Source organism: Colias philodice, chromosome 7, assembly GCF_061535455.1.
Source record: "Colias philodice isolate Cphi_HAF_F1 chromosome 7, ilColPhil1 Martin Lab GWU primary, whole genome shotgun sequence".
Classification (NCBI taxonomy): Eukaryota; Metazoa; Arthropoda; class Insecta; order Lepidoptera; family Pieridae; genus Colias; species Colias philodice.
Genome location: NC_143092.1, coordinates 123,399 through 144,503, shown reverse-complemented (window position 1 = coordinate 144,503; position 21,105 = coordinate 123,399). Strand labels below are relative to the sequence as shown.

Sequence of the window (21,105 nt, the reverse complement as noted above, 5' to 3'; positions counted from 1 at the left end):
TTATTTGATTGAGTGACTATAGTACCTTCAGAATGACGCGTTTTGTTATCTGTAGATATGGAAAATATAAAAGGTGAAGTATATTTTATTATCATTCAATACAAACAGATTAAAATTGTCCGATTTTATAAAATGAATGCTGATTAGTTATGGCTTGTTGAACTAGATCAGTGTAATGTGGTGTGATGATCCCAGCCACCAAGGGTTGGAAGGGTAGAAATAAAACAAGATGCATTTGCGATAATTTTATTAACAACAAAACATGACAGGGTTCGCGGTTGACTGGCGAGTCTCCTCGACGCTAGGCTAGTGCCCCGGCTAGTGGCCGGGATAGTATCCTGGCTAGTGCACACCACTTATCCTATTATTGCACGGTATATACTTAATGGTCTACTTTTGATAGAGTTTACACTGTTTGTCCGATGCCGCAATGTTCGAAAATCGATATTATCCAGAAGTGGCAGAAAATTAGGTACTCTTTATAGGTATTAGTCTATCTTGTAAGCTCTAGCAAAAGCAACGTTCCGCAGAGAGACAACATCCAACACAGAGAGCTATCCGTCGACACAACGAACGATATAATGCTATAGGTATTTATTACAATATAAATATATACTATTACAATATTTTGGAATATTTGCTCTATAAATAATGTTATCGGAGTCGATACGAACTCGTCAAATGTCTTTATGAGAAGTACAACAACGCGATCTAGGGGTTATATCGATACAAGCATAGACATTAACTCGGTAATAATAGATACTTTATTTCTTAGAAACGTTTATAGTTATTCCAGAAGGAAGGTAGAGTATTTCATATACATTCGCACTAATAGGTTTTGTGCTAGATCACTAGATGCAATACATAGACGCTATTCACAGTTACATCTCCACTTATCGACTAATTCCCTTATACATATTGCTTACAAATCTACTCCATTTCCCTTTCCCCAGCTATACATTGGAAATGTCTCATGTCGTCTACAGCTGCGGCCCGTCTCTCAAATATCGAATACTATCGACGACGACCACAACTCCACAACTCCTTGGTTCCCATAAATCGTCCACATTTAATCACAATCACTTAATAGCCAATATGAATGCTAATACTGACACGACAATGATCATATTTGCCTCACTTTCCATAATTTATTCAACTATATTTCACATTCCAGGCGTAGCTCTCTCATGGTCGGCCGTCGGGTTCCATTCTGATGGCTCCCTTTACACACGTTATGAACACTACATTATCTTACACTAATGCTTACAAAATCTATTATTGTTAAATTGTCATCGAAAACTAAACAATGTTCGAGAATATCGCTCTTACGTTACTATGTACAACGTTTTATGTAACGACAATTTAATGATAATAATTTTTATATTCTCTAAAGTCGCAAGAATCTGCATCGTATAACAGCACTTTAAAGATTTTAGAAGAAAAACAATTGGACCTTTAACTTTTATATTATAACTCTCAACGAGTTCATCTTTGTCGTAAATATACAATATATTTTGTTATTGTGCTCAAATTGAACTTATATATTATCCAAAATGTCGACCAAGCTAATTGTAAAGAGTTCAAAACGCGCTGCGCGCGCACTCGCGCGGGAAACACGTCATTTTATAAAACATCCCAGTCCCTTATAACATCTCGGACATTTTTATAAGATACTTTAATTTCTTCTTTGGTTAATTACCCATGAATTAAGCACTAAGTATATATTTTATGTCAATAAATTTACTTAATACAATAACTCTACAGAGAGCGGTGGGAAAGTCCGATTTCACCTAACATATGCAACGCTACTTTATAACGAATATGTCCACAATCCACATATTGAATACACTACAGTACCACGGCCAACTAATATAAAGGATAATCTTTAATCACAAATATATCTTACTTAGTTACTAGGTAACTTACGCAATATGATATTGTACCTTTAGTACGTTATACGTATGGTGGTAGCATTTATTTATAGTCATTACATTTCGAACGTTTATTCAACTTATATTTAAGCACTTTCTAAACATTATTTTATATCCTGACAACGGCCAAAGTCCACTAGATTCTATTAAGCATAAATGCAATATATTTGATGATTTTTTTAACAATGATATATAACATTTCGCTAAAAGAGATAAAGAATATCGCAATATTAAATTGAAGCATAAATTTGTAACAATTTTCTTCGAGGAACCTCAGAAGTGTTTACAACGAGACGGCATACAAACTGTAAAGTATCGGAAGAGCGGCTAGGAAAAGTAACGACTAAAACAGAGTCCATTTCAGTTATACAATAAAAATATTATGTATAAATGTTCGAAGTTTGTAAATAAAACATAATACTGATATTTATTTGGATACATTTTTTCAAATCTTATACACCATAAATCTATGTTTATTAACACATTTTTCAACATCAACCCTTTGAATCGGTATAAATAGGCCGATACAGAACAAACACAATATGTCCTGTCACCTTTGATACACAAAACCACTGTGACGTCACTTTCCCAAAGTTACGGGAGCATCCATAATTTTATGAGTCTTTAACCAAAAGTTCTCAACAACACACCGATTACTTGTGCCCCTTCTTCTTGGGTTTGTACAGATATTGTAAATCGATGTCGTCGTTGCTGGAGAAGTAGAGCGGGGTTCAGTCGGAGTCGGAGTCGGAGGAGGGCGGTTGGGGCGGTGTGGGCGGTGTCGGTTGTGTCGGTTGTGTCGGTGGTGCGGGGTCGGTGGTGGCGGCCAGCGTGTAGGCGGCCGCCGACTGGCCCGTCGTGCGCTCTATGCCCACCCTGCACACACACATGCTCATATTGATATGTCGCAGTTATCTGGTTGAATCTGTTATTTGATTGAATGACTAGCGCGTTTATTATATAATTCAATTGAATGACTAAAGGAGAACTCTTCAAATTTTTTAATGTAACGTTCAACGTCTTTTAGAATTTAGAATAGTCGTTGGTTTGGATAAGGGGTTGGTTTAGTCTAGAATTTTAAACACGTTGAGTGACGTTTGTAAAATCAACGTTCATCCCAGTCATTCAATAGAATGTCGTCATTTATTAAATGCGTTAGTCATTCAATCAAATAACAGATTCAACCAGATGACGACGACAGATATAGGTACCTTATCAGGTACAATTAATGTGGAACCTATATACACACTGATATTGATTATTTTAAAGGTTAACGTTCACCCATTAAAATCATATTTTTAAATGTGAAAGAACATAAAAAAAAATTTTTTTTTACCCTGGTGAAATTCGCAATTTTTGCTTTATCGTTGTGAAGCCAACACCGATAAGCGATTTTTCTTTCTGTCTTTAAGGATACTATGCTCCTTCTCTTTTCTGTCCTTCTTCCTATTTTTACTTGCCTACCTCAGATCGGCTGTAATTACTAATTTATTTTTTCATATTTATGTTAAAAGGGGAAGTATACGTATGTTGCACTGAATTTAAATTGCATATAAAAAAATTACTTAAAAAGCGTGATTAAAATCAAATAAAAAAATCATATAATTTTTGTAGAACTACAAAAAAGCACGTGGTCAGAGTGAGAAGGAACAAGCAGTAGGCGGGTCACTCACAGGTACTCGTGGCGCGCGAGGTAGCGCACGAACTTCTCGGGCGGGTCGGCGTCGTGCGCGTGCAGCGCCACGGAGCGCACGGTGGCGTGCGAGGCCTGCGCCGCCGGCATCGTGAACTCCACCCGCGCCCAGCGCGCCAGCTCGCCCGGCACCTGGTCGTACGACGTGAGCGCCAGGCGGCACGCCAGCGCGTGCGACGTGTACGCGCCCTGCCCCTCCTTGGGCAGCCGCCCCATGCGCCACACCACGGCGCGGTGCTGGTGCTCGTACTTGGCCTGCCCCGACGTCACCTCGATGAGCGACTCGGCCGGCGGCTCCACGGCGCCGAGGAACCGCTCGATGCCCTTGATCTTGCCGGTGCGCCGGTGCGCCGACTTCACGGAGCCGTAGCGGAAGTGCTTCTCGACGCGGAACAGGTAGATCCAGCACTCGGGGATCGGGAAGCTGATGGCCACGTCCTCGCACGGCACCTGCCCCAGCGCGCGCGACGCGAACCCCGGCACCAGCACGTCCGCGCGCAGCTCCACCTGCCCGCGACACGGGACATATGGACACTCATACTCGAAACGGATAATAAAATCATCCATAATATTATATTATAAATTCAAACTCAAACTCAAACATTTATTTATTCAATTAGACTACTTTTAGTAGCACTTTCGAATCGTCATTACATAAGTATTTTTAACATTTACCACCGATTCGGAATTAAACCCAAAAACCTCAAATCGTTACATAACATAACCATGCCACCTCAATGCATCTATCAATGTACAATTAAATCTTTTCATTTTAGTTATTAAAAAAAAAATAGTCTTCAAACCCATTTTACTGCTTTACATAATATCGAAAAATTAATAATTTAGACCCAAATTAACAAAAATTAATGTCACTGGTAAGAAGGTAAAATCAAAATTAAATAAAGGTTATCATGATTTGCAAATGAATGTATGTCTGCACATACCTTGTTGCCGGTGACGCACCAAGCGGCCTTGAGCTGCAGCGGCAACTCGCGGTTCTTTGGAGGACGCACACGGAACCGCATCAACTCGATGTAGCACGCGTCCGGCGGTTTGAACCTGATCACCACGTCGTCCATGTTTATTTATTTATTTATTTATTTATTTAAGTAATACCACATAATATACTAATACATTATAATATTAAGTTTTATAAAAATACATATTGAACATAATATCATCTATAATATATGACAATAACGGTTTACATAAATTCAGCTATGACAAAACTTTTACACTAACATACTCTAAAACATGGTTTAAAAAAAATGGTTGCCTGTAAAGTCGGTTTTACGGGCGAAGATTTTACGTGACAACGTCTTTTTCTCTATCATAGTTGAATGGGAGAGAGACGCAAGGCATTCGGCGGGCCTCTCTCTCGTTCGGTGACTCATCGTAACGTTACCGAGCGTTACACTTTTTCATAAGTGACTTACAGTCGCAACCTAATTTAAGACGTTGTCACGTCAAAAAAAGTCACATGAAACATGATGCGTTGTTTTAAAATATTGAAGCAGATTAAAAATAACAGTAAGATAATAAAAAAGATAAAATAAGATACTATTTCTTAATACTGTGGGTACGTAAGTAATTGAAAACAATTCTTTTAAATTGGGATAGCTGGCTACCGAATACATCAAGACCCGTGATGGTACTGTTAAGTTTGTTGTATTCCTTAAGAATTCGAATGAGAGGAGCCTGTGCACCCAAATTAGTTTTGACAAGAGGAATATGGAAGATTCTGTTTATTCGTGTCCTTGGAAATGAATGAGGTACCTACTTGAATACGAATAAGTTTCAAAATATCTTTGCATTGAATATGTCCATTTAATAGCTTATGCAGGAACAAGACATCAGTAAAACATCTTCGATTATGCAAAGATATCATGTTGAATTTGTTAAGACGCTGTTCGTATGGCTGTCTATGAGAGAAACCACTGCTTATAAACGCTAGGTGCCTTGTAAAGGTTTTTTGAATACTCTCAATGCGTTGTGAGTGAACTGTATAAAATGGATTCCATATAAGGCTACCATATTCGAGATGACTGCGCACTAAGGCGTTATACAAAATTGTTTTAGTTTTTACACCAAAGCAACCCGTATTTCGCTTGAGAAATCCTAACATCTGGGCAGCTTTAGTGACTGATTTGTTTATTTGAGAAATAAATGTTATCTCATGTTAATATTAGCAACCACTATTTTGTAAACTTACATGTTAAATTTAACCTAAAAACGTTTTAGTTGACCAATCAATACCATATATCAATATTTTAATACGCTCTCAATAATCTAATTGTGCAAGAAGCAATATTATCTCTGAGTTGGTTGCTACAATGATTTGATAATATCCTTTAAACAGTTCCAATTGGAGCTTTATATTTTAAAAACAAATACAACAGATACTTTTCTATATATTTTTTAGATTTATCATTATATTCATTTGATTAATATTCGTATAAACACGAGGGAATATTTAATATTGGTACTATAAGATAAAGGTGTAAGTAGTAAGGGTGTGTGTTAACTTGATGATCTGCGAGTTGTGGAACTCCTCGGGCTGCACGCAGGCGTGGAACTCGGGCTCCTCGACGCGGATCCACTCCTCCGTGACGACGGGGATGATGTCGTGTCTCCCCACCACCTCCTTGCCCTGCCGCCGCATGTCGTTCAGCCCCAGCTCCACGTCCGGCATGCCTGCACACAAGTCAAAAATATTAATTTTATTTTTATTAACAGCCGTCATCGTTTACGTAATTAATTTCGACCGGTTTCAAAACATCATCAGGCGAGTAAAAAATGAATAAAAAGTGATTGTAATTTATTTTCATAAACTAATAGTCTTAAATGTACATAGTTTCAATAAAGATGACAATACAAAAAACTTACAAGTTTACAACTTTTAAAACTTCAACTTAACAACTTTTGATTTGATTTGATAAAATATAGTCGAATAAACACATCATCATCATCTCAATCAGCAACAGATCTTACCACTAAGGAAGCCGAGGAAGAAGATCCTCACGCGCGCGATCTGTTTCAGCACCGAACCCTCCGCGTCCTGCTCCACGTATAGCTCGTCCACTGTCGTAATTTGCACCTGTATGCATATTGGGATTTAGTTACTTCCATTTATGTAACATGCTATGCAGTATGTAAAATGCAGTATGTAGTATGTAGGATAACAATTAACAAAGAGTTATAGATGCCAAGTAGGGGAATTTATTCTTTTAAAAGGTCATTTCATGTTACTTTTCTTACTTTACTGTCTAACAAATGCTCCAAGAATATTTAAATCGTTTCCATAACTAAATTCACTAAATTAAGTATGGAACCTATTAAATTACATCGAAAACCATTTATTAAATAAACAGTTACAATTAGTAACAATCACCATGTTTACATAATTATAGTTGATGATATTTAAATAATAAAAGTGTTCGATGATATTATGATATTTTTATTTCATATAATCCATACTAATATTATAAATGCGAAAGTAACTCTGTCTGTCTGTCTGTTACTCAATCACGCCTAAACTACTGAACCAATTTGCATGAAATTTGGTAATTATGGAGATATTTTGATACCCGAGAAAGGACATTATAGGCTACCTTTTATAGCGAAATATGTAGGTACCACGCCCAAGGACCGGGCGAGTTTATACGTTCCCTAGCTATGCAGATACTGAGCCATTCTGCGCACGCGCGGCCTGTGGATAGAGAGCATAGCGTACGGGATGTGGGTGGGAATAGGTGGGTGGTTTACTTTAATCAGTCGTAAAAATTTCCAATTTTAGGAAGATTAGAAAAATGATTTTAACAATAGTTAGGAAAATTTCGATTGACAGAAAAATTACGATAAGTCAGGAAAACTTACATAAGAAAGTCAGGAAAATTTCCATAAGAAAGGAAAATGTCTATACGTCAGGAAAATTTCTATAAGTCAGGAAAATTTCTATACGCCAGGAAAAATCCATAAGTCGTAAAAATTTCTATAAGAAAGGAAAATTTCTATAAACAAGGAAAATTTCTATACATGAGGAAAATTTCTATAAGCCAGGAAAATTTGTAGAAGTCAGGAAAATGTTTATACGCCAGGAAAATTAACGCCATAAGTCGGGAAAATTTCGATAAGTCAGGAAAATTTCCATACGTCGGGAAAATTTCTAGAAACGGGAAAATTTAAAAAAAAGGAATATTTCTATAAGTCAGGAAAATGTTTATAATCCAGGAAAATTTCCATAAGTCCGGAAAATTTCGATAAGACAGGAAAATTTCTATACGTGAGGAAAATTTCCCTTTGCAACATAATTATATAGATAAGGAAAATTTGTAGAAGACAGGAAAATTTCTATACGTCAGGAAAAATCCATAAGTCGGGAAAATTACGATAAGTCAGGAAAATTTCTTTAAGCTGGAAAATTTCTATAAGAAAGGAAAATTTCTATAAGCTAGGACAATTTCTATAAGCTAGGAAAATTTCTATAAGCTAGGAAAATTTGTAAAGATAAGGAAAATTTGTATAAGTCAGGAAAATGTTTATAAGCCAGGAAAATTTCTATACGTCAGGAAAATTTATTTATTTATTTATGCTTTATTGCTCAAGATAAATTACAAATCGAGACTTAGCCTAGGATACAAAATATAACAAACGGCGGTCTTATCGCTAAATAGCGATTTCTTCCAGACAACCGGTTGTACAGAGAGAAATTAAGTAAAAATTAAGTAAATTAAGTAAAAAATTTCTATACGTCAGGAAAATTTCTATACGACCGGAAAAATCCGTAAGTCGGGAAAATTACGATAAGTCAGGAAAATTTTCTGTAAAAAAAATTTCATACGTCGGAAAAATTTCTATAAGCTGGAAAATTTCTATACGTGAGGAAAATTTCTCTTTGCCGCAAAAATTTCTATAAGTCAGCAAAAATCCATATGTTCCGTACACTTAGATTGGTTGCAAATTTAATACATAGTATGGAATTTTTTCCACGATCATACAGCAAAAAAATAATTTAATTGCAATTTTAACATTGTTCCGGACTGCGGACAAGGTTGCAAAATGAGATTTATTGTCGTCCCAATGTACCATTCACTTGACTTGTAGTTTGAAAACTTTTGGAATTATTGTGAATTTATTGTCTTGACTGACTGGAGTAATTGCTCCTAGGGGGGCTAAACCGTTGTTAGGCGATTGTGAAAGTAATAATATTATTATTTATTTAATTAATTATTTAATTTGATAGATAAATTTAAAAAAATAATCAGAGAGATAATGTAAAAAAGCAGTTTTAATCCTACTAATATTATAAATGCGAAAGTTTGTGAAAATGTGTGTGTCATGTGTGTGTGTGTGTTTGTTACTCTTTCACGCAAATACTACTGAACCGATTACAATGAAATTTAGCACACATATAGAAGGTAACTTGGATTAACACATAGGGTAGGTTTTATCCCGGAAATCCCACGGGAACGGGAACTATGCGGGATTTCCTTTGAAAACGCGGGCAAGGCCGCGGGCGGAAATCTAGTATTTTATACATGAACAAATAATGTTATGAAAATATTATCTTTAACATTATTGATATCAATTTGAAGAATTAAACATTTTTTTTTTAATGTTTGTGTATATAAAATGTGGTGATACCTCCTCCATCTTGTAAGTGAGCGCGCGGTCGCGGTGCGCGGGCAGGCGGAACAGCGCCTCCTCCACGCAGCACGAGAACTGCTTCACGTCCTCGTAGCTCAGCGAGCCCAGCTTGAACAGCTGCGACACCTGCGACCCCACGTCATGTCAAGTGCTTGCCAGTTGCCCGTCAACACAATATCATTTTTAGAAATTCAAAGACGATTCGACTTTATGTTACTGCATGTTATGTTGAGTAGTTGTGTAAAATGTATCGTAACTGTGTCTATTATCTTTTAAGCAATCGAGTGGTTGAAAAAAAACGAAATTAAGACATCAGTCTTGATTAATAATTGTGAAACATCTATATTTGAAATTTTACATGAAAATCGAATTGAAATCGAATTAGTCATTTGAGTCTTCTTCGACGTGCTTGACAAAGAACTTGCAGCAATGTATTCCGAGTTATAAGTTGAAACTTATAACTCGAAATACAAATATTCAAAATGTGGCGTTCCACAGGGCAGCATTCTAGGCCCTATCCTTTTCATTCTATATATTAATGATATTCTGAATGTAACAAATCATAAGGTTATTTTATATGCTGACGATATATCAATAATTGTGACATCTGAAAAGAAAAATAATACGCTAAAGGATCATGTTAATGAGATTAATGTAACGTTCTGTTGACAAAATTATAGAATGGCTGACTTTTAATAATCTAAAAATTAATTTAAGTAAATCAATGTATGTACAATTTAATTAATATTCTATTGACATTCCGAAATTAGTAGCAACAGATGACCTAAAATTTCTTGGACTTAATATCAATCAACGTTTAGATTGGAAATCACACGTTGAAATAGTTTGTGAAAAAATTAATAAAGTTTACGCTCTTAGAAAAATTAAAATTGTCACAAATATTAAAACGGCTGTTACATTTTACCACGCTGTAGAATCAGTGCTTCATTATGGACTTATTTTTTGGGGTAATAGCACAGATGTACAAAGGGTGTTTATTGCACAGAAGAAATGCATAAGAGCCATATGTAGCAGAGCTCCAGATGAATCCTGTAGACCAATGTTTAAAAAACTTGGTCTATTACCGCTTCCGTCACTCTACATTTACGATGTTTGTGTGTTTGTATCAAAAAATCTGCATCTTTTCAAAAAGGCTTCTTATATAAATGATCGTATTCGTAGGGATCCTAATAAACTTATTTTAGATGAATATCCTCGACTAAAGTTGTATAACAAAAATTGTATTTTTATTGTATTGCACGCCTCATAAGCGAAGCGTTGAGGTGGGTACTACTGTCGCTTCGCGCAAAACATCTGATTTTTCAAACTTAAAATGTCTTTATGTATCATACATTGCACTTGTAAGATAATACATACACACACATATTAAGAAAAAACACTATTTTTAACGTTCATGATATTTTTGATGTCATTTTTGTTATTTAAACTAGTTAAAAAACAGTTTAAAAAAGTTCTGTCTTGGACGTCCGTGTGTCTGTATGTGCGGATCCTTTTTCTTGTTAACACGATAGCGACCGAAATACTTTACTAATCGAGTCTTTTTTTTTCTCTTACGCTTGAGTATGCTCAGGAATAGAACCCTTTCATTTTTCAGGGTCTGATTCGATGTGGTTTAATTGTTATTAAATAAACAAAAATAATAATTAATAAATATTTATTAAAAAAAAATTATGAGGCGTGCACTTTTGGATTTTCCAAATTATTAAAATTTTATTATTAAAATTTATAATCACGTACCTAATAAATTTAAAAATAATAAGGGCAAATTATGTAAAAAAGCATTAGGAGAATGGCTAACTAATCGGTCCTTCTACAGTATTAAAGAATTTTTGATGACGAGAAATAGAATTATGATTGACAAGCTAATTTATATGATACTAGCGGTCCGCCCCGGCTTCGCCCGTGGTACATATGAAAAATAGATGTTGGCCGATTCTCAGACTTACCCGATATGCACAGAAAATTTCATGAGAATCGGTCCACCCGTTTCGGAGGAGTATGCAGACTAACATTGTGACACGAGAATTTTATATATAAGATAAGTAATAATTTTGTAATAAACATTGATAATTTAATTGGACCCATTGTTTTATATACAATTATAAAATTTGCATGCTGTTTTTTTAATGACGGCTAAACATGTTGTACCTACTATAAGTAAAAATGTAACATCTAAAAATACCATGTTTAACGTAAATAAAGAATAATTATGAATTATGAATGCAGTATTTATCACCACTTGCAGCAGACTGTTACCTGCGGCGCGTGCTCGACGGGCAAGCCGAGCTTGCGCAGGTCGCTGCCGAACTCCTTGACCCCCTGGTAGTCGCCCTGTATCGCGTACGCCGCGAACTGCGACAGCTTGTTCGTGATGCGCTCCGCCTTCGTCACCTGCCCCGGCCTGACACACAACACTCGCATTATTACCAATCCACATAATATACATCGATCCGTTTAAAATCATCACTTCACATCTTTCCCTCTATTTTCCAAGTGTTAATCATTTATGTTTACATAAATGACTCACATAACAAAGCACGGTTCGAAGCATCCCAATAAGAAACTTGCTATCTCTAACGGTGAAGTAACTTATGGAGATAAAATTAATGTGAAATTCCGTCAGAAATAAAATCCTAGCCAATCCTACTAATCACTACATAGTATACAACAAAGTCACTTTCTCTGTCAAATTTGCCGATGCGGTTTTTATAACAGAGTGATTATCGACTAAGGATTAGTATACAATTTGCTATTAAGCTGTGGGCGAAAAGCTAGTATGTAAAAGTTTACGCTTCAAACGTGACGTCACCGAACCGCGTGTGGGACGACGCACCTGACGCCGGGGCGCTCCTTGTAGAACACGTATTGCAGCTTGACGGTGAAGATCTTGCCGAACTGGTCGAACTGCTGCGCGCCGACGTCGGACACGGAGTAGCAGGCCTGCAGCGGCAGCTCCTGCAGCGGCGCCTGCGCCTCGCGCTCGCCCGGCCCGCCCAGCAGCTGCACCGCGGGGCTGTCGCCCTGCACCACGCGCACCCACACCTTCTTCCAGAACCTGCCCGACACGCCGCTCACTCACTTTGTGCGATATCGATTCGAATACCGTTTCTTCATCGAGAAATATACTATTGAAAAACTGTAAATTGTACTTTCAAAAGAATTGAATATTTAAAATAAAATCATAATATTTACATTCACAAATAAAATGGTTATGGCACCGCATAGTGAATACATTATACATCAACAAAGTCTAGGGATATTTAGTATTGCATCAATATCTCAAAATCAATGGAGAATTTTGTGATATTGTAAATGGAAAAATTTAAGCTCATTTTTAGGGTATTTAATAAAAAATAAAAACAATTCATGATTGTTTTTAATTTTCATCAAAAATGTTAATTTTTCCCACCACAGTGGAAACTTGAATTGTTATTTGAATCTTGAATCTTTATTTTTAGCCAGAAAACTATAAATTTTGACTAAAATTGGCCATTTTTTTTTCAAAAAATCCATACTAATATTATAAATGCGAAAGTAACTCTGTCTGTCTGTCTGTTACTCAATCACGCCTAAACTACTGAACCAATTTGCATGAAATTTGGTATGGAGATATTTTGATACCCGAGAAAGGACATAGGCTACCTTTTATTGCGAAATATATGCCACGGGCGAAGCCGGGGCGGACCTCTAGCATAATATTATAAATGCGAAAGTATGTTTATTCGTTTAAATGTGACATGGCCTGTGGACATGGCCATGGGTAACTTTTGACAGCGGTGAAACGACTCACACTAATGCGAATTTAACATCAGGGGAATCCGCGGGCAAAGAAAACTATATGAATATTATTTTCAATAAAAATTATGATGATGATATTGTTCATGAACGCCCAACGACCAGGCGAGTTTATACGTTCGCTAGCTATGCAGATACTGAGCCATCTGCGCACGCGCGGCCTGTGGATAGAGAGCATAGCGTACGGGATGTGGGTGGGAATAGGTGGGTGGTTTACTTTAATCAGTCGTCAAAATTTCCAATTTTAGGAAGATTAGAAAAATGATTTAAACAATAGTTTAGTTATAAAGTTAGTCGGGAAAATTTCTATAAGCTGGAAAATTTCCATAAGAAAGGAAAACGTCAGGAAAATTTATATAGATAAGGAAAATTTGTATAAGTTAGGAAAATGTTTATAAGCCAGGAAAATTTCTATACGTCAGGAAAAATTTTATAAGCCAGGAAAATTTCTATACGTGAGGAAAATTTCTCTTTGCCGCAAAATTATATAGATAGGAAAATTTGTATAAGTCAGGATAATGTTTATAAGCCATTAAAATTTCCATGAGAAGGGAAAAATTCTATAAGCCAGGAAAATTTCTATACGTGAGGAAAATTTCTCTTTGCTGCGAAAAATTGTATAAGTCAGGAAAATGTTTATAAGCCAGGAAAATTTCTATACGCCAGGAAAATTTCTATACGTCGGGAAAATTTCTATACGTCAGGAAAATTTCTATACGTCGGGAAAATTTCTCTTGGCGCAAAATTATGTAGATAAGGAAAAATTGTATAAGTCAGGAAAATGTTTATAAGCCAGGAAAATTTCTATACGCCATGAAAATTTCTATGCGTCGGGAAAATGTCTATAAACTAGGAAAATTTCTATACGTCGGGAAAATTTCTATAAGCCAGGAAAATTTCTATACGTCAGGAAAATTTGTATAAGTCAGGAAGAATTATATACGCCAGGAAAATTTCTTTACATCAAGAAAAATTCTATAAGCCAGGAAAATTTCTATACGTGAGGAAAATTTCTCTTTGCCGCAAAAATTTCTATAAAAAAATCCATAAGTCGGTAAAATTTCGCTAAGACGAGAATTTCTATACGTCAGGAAAATTTGTATAAGTCAGGAATAATTATATACGCCAGGAAAATTTCTTTACGTCAGGAAAAATTCTATAAGCCAGGAAAATTTCTATACGTGAGGAAAATTTCTCTTTGCCGCAAAAATTTCTATAGGTCAGGAAAAATCCATAAGTCGGGAAAATTTCGCTAAGACAGGAGAATTTCTATACGTCAGGAAAATTTCTCTTTGTGGGGAAATTTCAATAAGTCAATAAAAAGATAATATTATAGATAAATTATGATAAAATACGTATTTAAGGCGATAGAAACGATTCAACTATAAATTTATATTTAAACATGGTATGCATAATAAATAACCTTGTATTTCGTGTTTCTCAGAAATAATAATTCAGAAGAGAACTGAATACAACGGTTCGGTGAGATGGGAGAGGATACGGAAGATTGCTCTTAACCGTTATTAGGCATTGTGAAGGTAGGTAATATTATTATTTATTTAATTAAGTATTTAATTTGATAGATAAATTAAAAAATTTAATCAGAGAGATAATGTAAAAAGCAGTTTTAATCCTACTAATATTATAAATGCGAAAGTTTGTGAGGATGTGTGTGTTTGTTACTCTTTCACGCAAATACTACTGAACCGAATACATTAAATTTAGCACACATATTATAGAAGGTAACTTGGATTAACACATAGGGTAGGTTTCATTTAGATGAGTTATATCGTTATATCTGTTCAGTATGACAGTGACACTGGTATTGTAACGTTTGTTACCTCTGTCCCGTGATCTTCTTCTTGTTGGGCTGTCGCAGATGCATCTCCCAGCCGGGCCCCAGGTACTTGGTGCGCGGGAAGTCCTCCAGCGGCTGCGACACGTCGTCGTCGAACAGCGGCGTGGGCGGCGTCTCGCCCCCGCTCCCGGCCCCCGCGCGACCCCGCACCGCCTCCGCTAAGTTTCATAAAGATTTTATTCATAAATGATGTGAAAAAAAGTGCTTTTATAAATTAAATAAATAAAACAGCCTGAAAGTAAATTTCTATAACCACAAATGCAAATAAATATTGTGATTTGGAAACATCCGTACGTGGTTGCGGCTGGAAGTGCAGCTGCGGCTCGGCGCTGTCGAAGGGGTTGACGCGCGGCGACTCGGGCACAGCGCGCGGCGGCGGCGCCAGCGCGGGCACCGCCGGCCCCGCACCCGCCGAGCTCTCCTTGGGCCTGCAATGCGTGCGTGCTTGAGATGCCTACAACGTAGCTTTGTATTTTTTTATTTGGTGCAAATTCAAAGAAATGTTTTTACTCTTAATAGAAGATTATTATGAACGAGTTAAAACGTCACCATAGATATAAATCTTTAAACCGTCTGTATCTTGTAAAAATAAATGAATATTAATCGATCAAAAGTATGTTGTTTCTGTGGTTTGGCACACTTCAGGTTAAAATAATTTTTTGACACCTCAGTGTATCCACAATATGCCGTATACATGCAGTATACTAACTTGATGAAAACTGAGAAAGTATCATCAGTGGAGTCCCTCGAGCCCTGGTGTTCGAGGCGCGGCGTGGCGGCGGGCGGCGGCGGCGCGTCCATGCTGAGGAACGGGTCGAACGCCTCCGCCTCGAACCCGCCGGGCGCCGCCTCCGAGCTGCCGTCGTCTCCCCACGCGTCTTCAATTATTATGCAAGTTGTTAACACCGAAATATATTTTTATTAATGTACTCACAATAGGACAACGACTCACCTGTAGCCATGTGATTTCCACTGGCCGAATCGAATTTAGCAGCGAAGGCATCGAATGCATCGTTATTCTCAGGGAAAGCGTCTTGCGCCATCGGTTCGGGTTGTCCCCATCCAAAATCATCTTGATTATCGACCTGCGATGCGGGCGCTGTGGTTGCAGGAGCACTATCGAAGATGTTTGTTCCAGTGTCGAAAGCCCCGCTGTGGTCCATGGGAGATTCTTGGAAATTATTTTTTGGAACTGAATTAAAAGCATCAGTTCCGACATTTTGCACCGTTTCCGCTGCAGGAGATATCATTGTATCACTAGGTTTTGCTGAAAATATATCAGTTGCAGCAAATGGTTCACTTGTGATACCGTCAGAGGCTGATTCGAAAGGATTTTTATCTAAATCATTGAACGCTTCATTTCCCAATGTGTCTTGTTCAACATTATCAAAAGGAGACGTTATGGTTTCTTCGACTTTTTCAGTTGCCTTTACTTCATTATGCGATTCTGAGGTATCCATTTCAGTGTTTTGGATTTCATCTTTAGTGTTAGTGTCATTTCTTATGTCCACTTCCTTGTGTGATTCTTCAATTGTACTCATTGAATCTGTAAAAATTAAACTTGAAGATTCAACTGTCGTACTAGCAGTAGAAATTGCATTAGGGGCAATATTGGTAGATATTTCTTCTTTAGCAGGCATTTCAGGTATATCATCGCTTAAAAAGTCAATAGGGTTTTCTTCTTTTTTAGGAGCTGAGTATAAACTCAGAATGGCTTCTTTAGTTGGTTTAATAACAACAGGTGCTGGAGCATCAAAAAGGTTAATATCATCAACTTGTGGTTGTGGAGGCGCTTGTGGTTGTGGAGGAGCTTGTGGTCTCGGTGGCGGAGCCGGTCGAGGGGGTCGCGCCGGTGGAGGTCTAGCTGGTTTATTTTTATTCACTTCAACGTTAGCACTAGGGGCCGGTGATTCTTCCAACATGTCCTGTTCCGGTGTCGGGCTAGGAGAATGAATATCTCTCACGGACACGGGACTTGGTGTACGCGTTGGTGGAATACGATTAAGTAAATGTGAACTTGTAAATTCCATCTGACCCGTGACACTGAGTATTAAATTTTGTGTTTCTTGTGGTACCGGCCTCATCGTAGGTTGATTATCAATTTCTTCAGATTTTGCATAGCTGTCATCCACGATTGTAGAGATAAGTTCTAGCTCCGTAGGTTTTAATATTTTGTCATTTGTCGTAGTTTGTTCTTCAAATTGATTATCAAAAATGTTAATTGAATTGTTTTCTTCATATTGTTTAGCTCCTATATTAACTGGCTCCGCATTACCAAATATATCAATGGGAACTGTATCACCAGCCGGTGGTTCATAATTGTTTCCAAAATCAGAGAAAGGATTGCTTGTAGCAAATGGGTTATCATTTGCTGTGAAGTCTGCGCCATCGTCTTCAGCTGTCATAAATGGATTGAGTTCTGCGGTGACAGGTGCAGCAGGTTCATTTAAACTTAAGAACGGATTGTATGCCATTTTTATTTTATTACTCTCAATTCAAAAATTCAGATTCTAGAAGCTTCACTTCTGTTTTTCCTGGTGTTAGATTATTTGCAAAAGATGTATCAAATGGATCAAAATCTTCAGTGTCTTGAGTAGTCTCAAGGGGCTCTGGTGTCAGTGCTTTTATTTGAAACAAATCGTCATCCGTTTCCAGTAAATCTTTATTTTCATTTACTGGTATATCTGTATCTTCACAAGAAAATTCTTTAGCTAATAATCTGAGTTCAGTTTTACTTGGGTTAATATTACTAGCAAACGATGTATCAAAAGGGTCTTCAACCTCTTGGTCTATCGATGCGTTTTGCGGTGGACCTGAAGGAGTTAAAACCTTTATCGGTAAATCAACGTCTCCGCTCTGAAGCAAATCGCTTTGTATCGAAACAGTCTGATCCGATTTCGGGTATTCCGAATGTCGTCGCTTAGTATTAACAGGAGGATGTGCAGTAAAATCTTCGTCAGAACGAGTTCTTTGTAAATTACTTGGAAATCTATCTGCAGCTTCGGTTTCTTCGCTTAAATCTTCTGTGATCGAAACTTCACGGCTATAATACGGTGTTAAAGGTTTCGTTGGTTTTGCTTTGCTGTCCAAACAGTTTACATCATTTGCACCATCGACATCAAATACCACACTTTTGCTAACTGTTAAATTTTCTGGACGAGACGCTCTTCTTTCTGTTTTTTTATCGATTACTTCATCAGCGCGAGGATCAAAATCAGGATCACTAGGAACCTTATAAATTGTCACAGGTGTGGGATCAATCAGTTCTTCCTCCAGTAATTTTAACTCCACTCTGCCTGGAGCTACAATTTTATCAACAATAGTAGTATCGAATGGATCGATGTCATTCAAATCAACTGGATCTAAGGGTGAATCACCTAGCTGTGTTAGATCAGTAGTGCTTCCTCCTAACAAATCTCTTGTTGGGTCGTTTAAGTGATTGTCAATAATATCATCAGATGTTATGGACTCCCTAACTCCAGAAGGATCCGTCAAATGAATTCGTACAGATGACTTCCTCCTATTATTTAAATGTACCTGTACTTCATCTGCACGGGGATCGAAATCATCATCTTCCTCCAATACAGCAGCTTCTTGTTTTAAATTGTATAAATTTGTGGAAGGCACAACAGCATCTGCAAAGCTAGTGTCAAAAGGATCGTCCTGATCAATATAAGGATCTAGAACATCAAGTTGATCTTCAACTATTCCCTCAGCAAATACCGACTCTTTTGTATTTGCTTCAAAGGCAGACCATGAATCTTGTAAAACTGGTTCAATTTTTATTTCACTCTCATCTAATTTAATAACCTCGGCTTTTGTTTCAAGAGATTCGGCTGCTAATAAAGTGAATTCATCGATTTCTTCTTCGCTAGGATTTTCCTCAACAACATTAGACGTTGGGCATTCCTGATCTTCTTGATGTACTTCTTTTTTAATGTGTTGTATAAGCGAAGTACTTAGATCAATGGGTGCTGTTATAGGAATGTCAGCATCAAGGTCTAAAATACTCTTTTCAACGGGCTCTTCAACAACTTTACTTTCTAAAACCGAACTTTTATCATCGTCTTCAAGTAACAAATCACCTGGTATAGTTCTTTTGGTTGGTTTCTTAGTTGTGACTTTCACATTATCTATACGACCAGTAAGGACTTCAACAGCAATTCCAATATCTAATCCTTTTTTATTTTTAGAAGACTTGACTTCTTGACCTTTTATTAACGCGTTGACGTAGGATGTATCGAATATATCGTCGTCCTTTGATTCCTCTGGAGAATCAGGAACGTATGCAAGTTTAACTTCACCACGTTGGACGGCGTCTATATAGGATGTATCGAAGATATCGTAGTCTTCTTCTTCCTCCTCCGACTCGTCGTCAGTAACACCGTAATCACTTTTGTCTCCGTCTGTGTCAGCAGCAGCTGCCTGTGCTAAGTGAGGAAAGTCAGCTTCAGTAACCTCAACTACAGGGCGCACTGGTTTTTCTTTTTCAACTGGCTTTAGTTCATTTTTTATGGTGACACGTTGAAAAAATGAAGTCGATTTTATGCGATCTAAGTCCCCTTGAGTTTTCTTGAGAACTGAATCAACGCCGGTAGTTAAATCTTTGAACTTGGACCACTCTTCATTCTCTTTAGCAGATCCTTCTCCGTTTTCAGCTTTTTGCTGATGTTCTCGTCTATACTTTTCTAATTCTTCTTCGGTAAAGAGTTCTTCTTCGCCTTTGCGTTTTGATTTTTTCCCTTTCTTCTTTTTCTTAAGGCCTTTGGGTAGCTTTAGCATTATATGTATTTATTAAATGCTTTTCGTGTTGCTGAAAAAAAAAACGTGAAAAATTTTAATCATAGGAGGAATTAGTTAGTTACAGGAATATTTTTTTTATTAATTAATAAGTAATCAGATGTTTTACAGTCAAGCGAGAAGAATTTAAATTATAATAGATAGGTATTTCACACTGTAAGTACACAATATGTGGGTCACTTCTGAAATGATTACAAAATCGTTTTTACGATGAATGTAGTCGCCCACTGCGCATCCTCCTTTTCCTATTGCCTATCCAATCACATATATTTAAATAATATAAGAATATAAGCATTCGCTTTGTTATATAAATGCATATATGTATATTTTATCCATATAGGTAAGTCATTTTGTTTTTTATAACACGCATTTAATTATTTAGTTCAGTCGTAAGTTGACTAACGGCCATGCAACATCGAGAAATATTTCGAAGATGATCTAACTACGTGATGAGGTAACATGTAACTACCCATGCCTGGCCCGCTATACGGCTGTACAGCAGACTGAAGCAATCGATACATAACTAAACGAGAGATGGGATAAAAGGTTCATGAGTGTTCGACATTGAAGACGGACAATAGATAAGATGAAGGCGATGTACGGGCGAGACCGCGGCGTGGTCGCCGAGCACACACAGCGAGCTACGGGCACGTACCGGGACCGCGGTCGCCACCTACAGCTAATTTATACCGCTATCGCACTATGGATAAAGGGCTTCTATACCTTCATCGCAACAGACTGACACTTCTAATGGTCTAGTGGTGCGCTTTGGGCGGCTCGCTCGAGACTGGCGAGGCGGCGCGGCGGGGCGAGCGCGGCGCCCTATCGACCCGCGCAGCCCCGGGCAGCCTCGCGCAGCCGCCGCGCGCAGCCGCCGCGCGCACCCGCCCGCTTGCGCGTCACGCGCCCCCAGAAGTTCAAGTGTCACCGATATACTCCGCCTTACGTAACTACCCCTACAGGCTAATCTCCCCGATCTATAATGATATCTACATAATACGAATACTTATACTTCAGTATTCGACACTCAAGTACCTGTAGATTTTTAAGAAAGGGAAAATAATTAAAATCCATTTATGCACCTTAATAGGTTACATACATTGATTTCTTCGAATTAGGTCACCCTCGCATTGAGTTATCACTATAATGTACATATTATAATTATTATTATCATAGTAGTTAGGTTACTGCCTTGGTTTCTAATTTTTTATTGCTTTAAGACTTTTTATAAAGCAAAATTACCAATCTTCTATTATGATACGAGTAATATTCAAGACCAAATCTATAAAATAAAATATTATTTCAAACTATGTACATGAAATTTTCGAGGATTCTGTTCGATCAAAAACATAAAATATTGA

General features: G+C 37.4%; 2 protein-coding genes across 2 annotated transcripts; both read right to left on the bottom strand.

Moving 5' to 3' along the window:
• Nucleotides 1-232: 232 nt before the first annotated feature.
• On the bottom strand, nucleotides 233-17,418 carry stnB (stoned B). Its single transcript, XM_089697170.1, has 12 exons — nucleotides 15,897-17,418; nucleotides 15,654-15,822; nucleotides 15,239-15,372; nucleotides 14,928-15,102; nucleotides 12,125-12,346; nucleotides 11,548-11,692; nucleotides 9,268-9,396; nucleotides 6,616-6,721; nucleotides 6,150-6,318; nucleotides 4,569-4,683; nucleotides 3,605-4,131; nucleotides 233-2,807 (listed from the first exon to the last, which is right to left on the bottom strand). The coding sequence occupies exons 1-12, from the start codon at nucleotides 17,416-17,418 to the stop codon at nucleotides 2,663-2,665; spliced, it is 3,558 nt and encodes a 1,185-aa protein (XP_089553296.1). The 3' UTR covers nucleotides 233-2,662.
• Nucleotides 17,419-17,434: 16 nt separating this feature from the next.
• Nucleotides 17,435-20,521, bottom strand: stnA (stoned A). The gene is made up of 2 exons (XM_089697168.1): nucleotides 20,468-20,521; nucleotides 17,435-19,757 (listed from the first exon to the last, which is right to left on the bottom strand). The coding sequence occupies exon 2, from the start codon at nucleotides 19,724-19,726 to the stop codon at nucleotides 17,435-17,437; it is 2,292 nt and encodes a 763-aa protein (XP_089553294.1). The 5' UTR covers nucleotides 19,727-19,757; nucleotides 20,468-20,521.
• Nucleotides 20,522-21,105: the final 584 nt, after the last annotated feature.

What these genes read in the sequence shown, in the direction of transcription:
- stnB (XM_089697170.1), bottom strand. Translation starts at nt 17,418, where the DNA reads ATGGCATACAATCCGTTCTTAAGTTTAAATGAACCTGCTGCACCTGTC. An exon ending in AAGAAGATCACGGGACAGAG is followed by an intron (nt 12,347 to 14,927) that starts GTAACAAACGTT and finishes CGTGTCGGGCAG; the next exon opens with GTTCTGGAAGAAGGTGTGGG. An exon ending in TCACTTACAAGATGGAGGAG is followed by an intron (nt 6,722 to 9,267) that starts GTATCACCACAT and finishes ATATGCATACAG; the next exon opens with GTGCAAATTACGACAGTGGA.
- stnA (XM_089697168.1), bottom strand. Translation starts at nt 19,726, where the DNA reads ATGCTAAAGCTACCCAAAGGCCTTAAGAAAAAGAAGAAAGGGAAAAAA.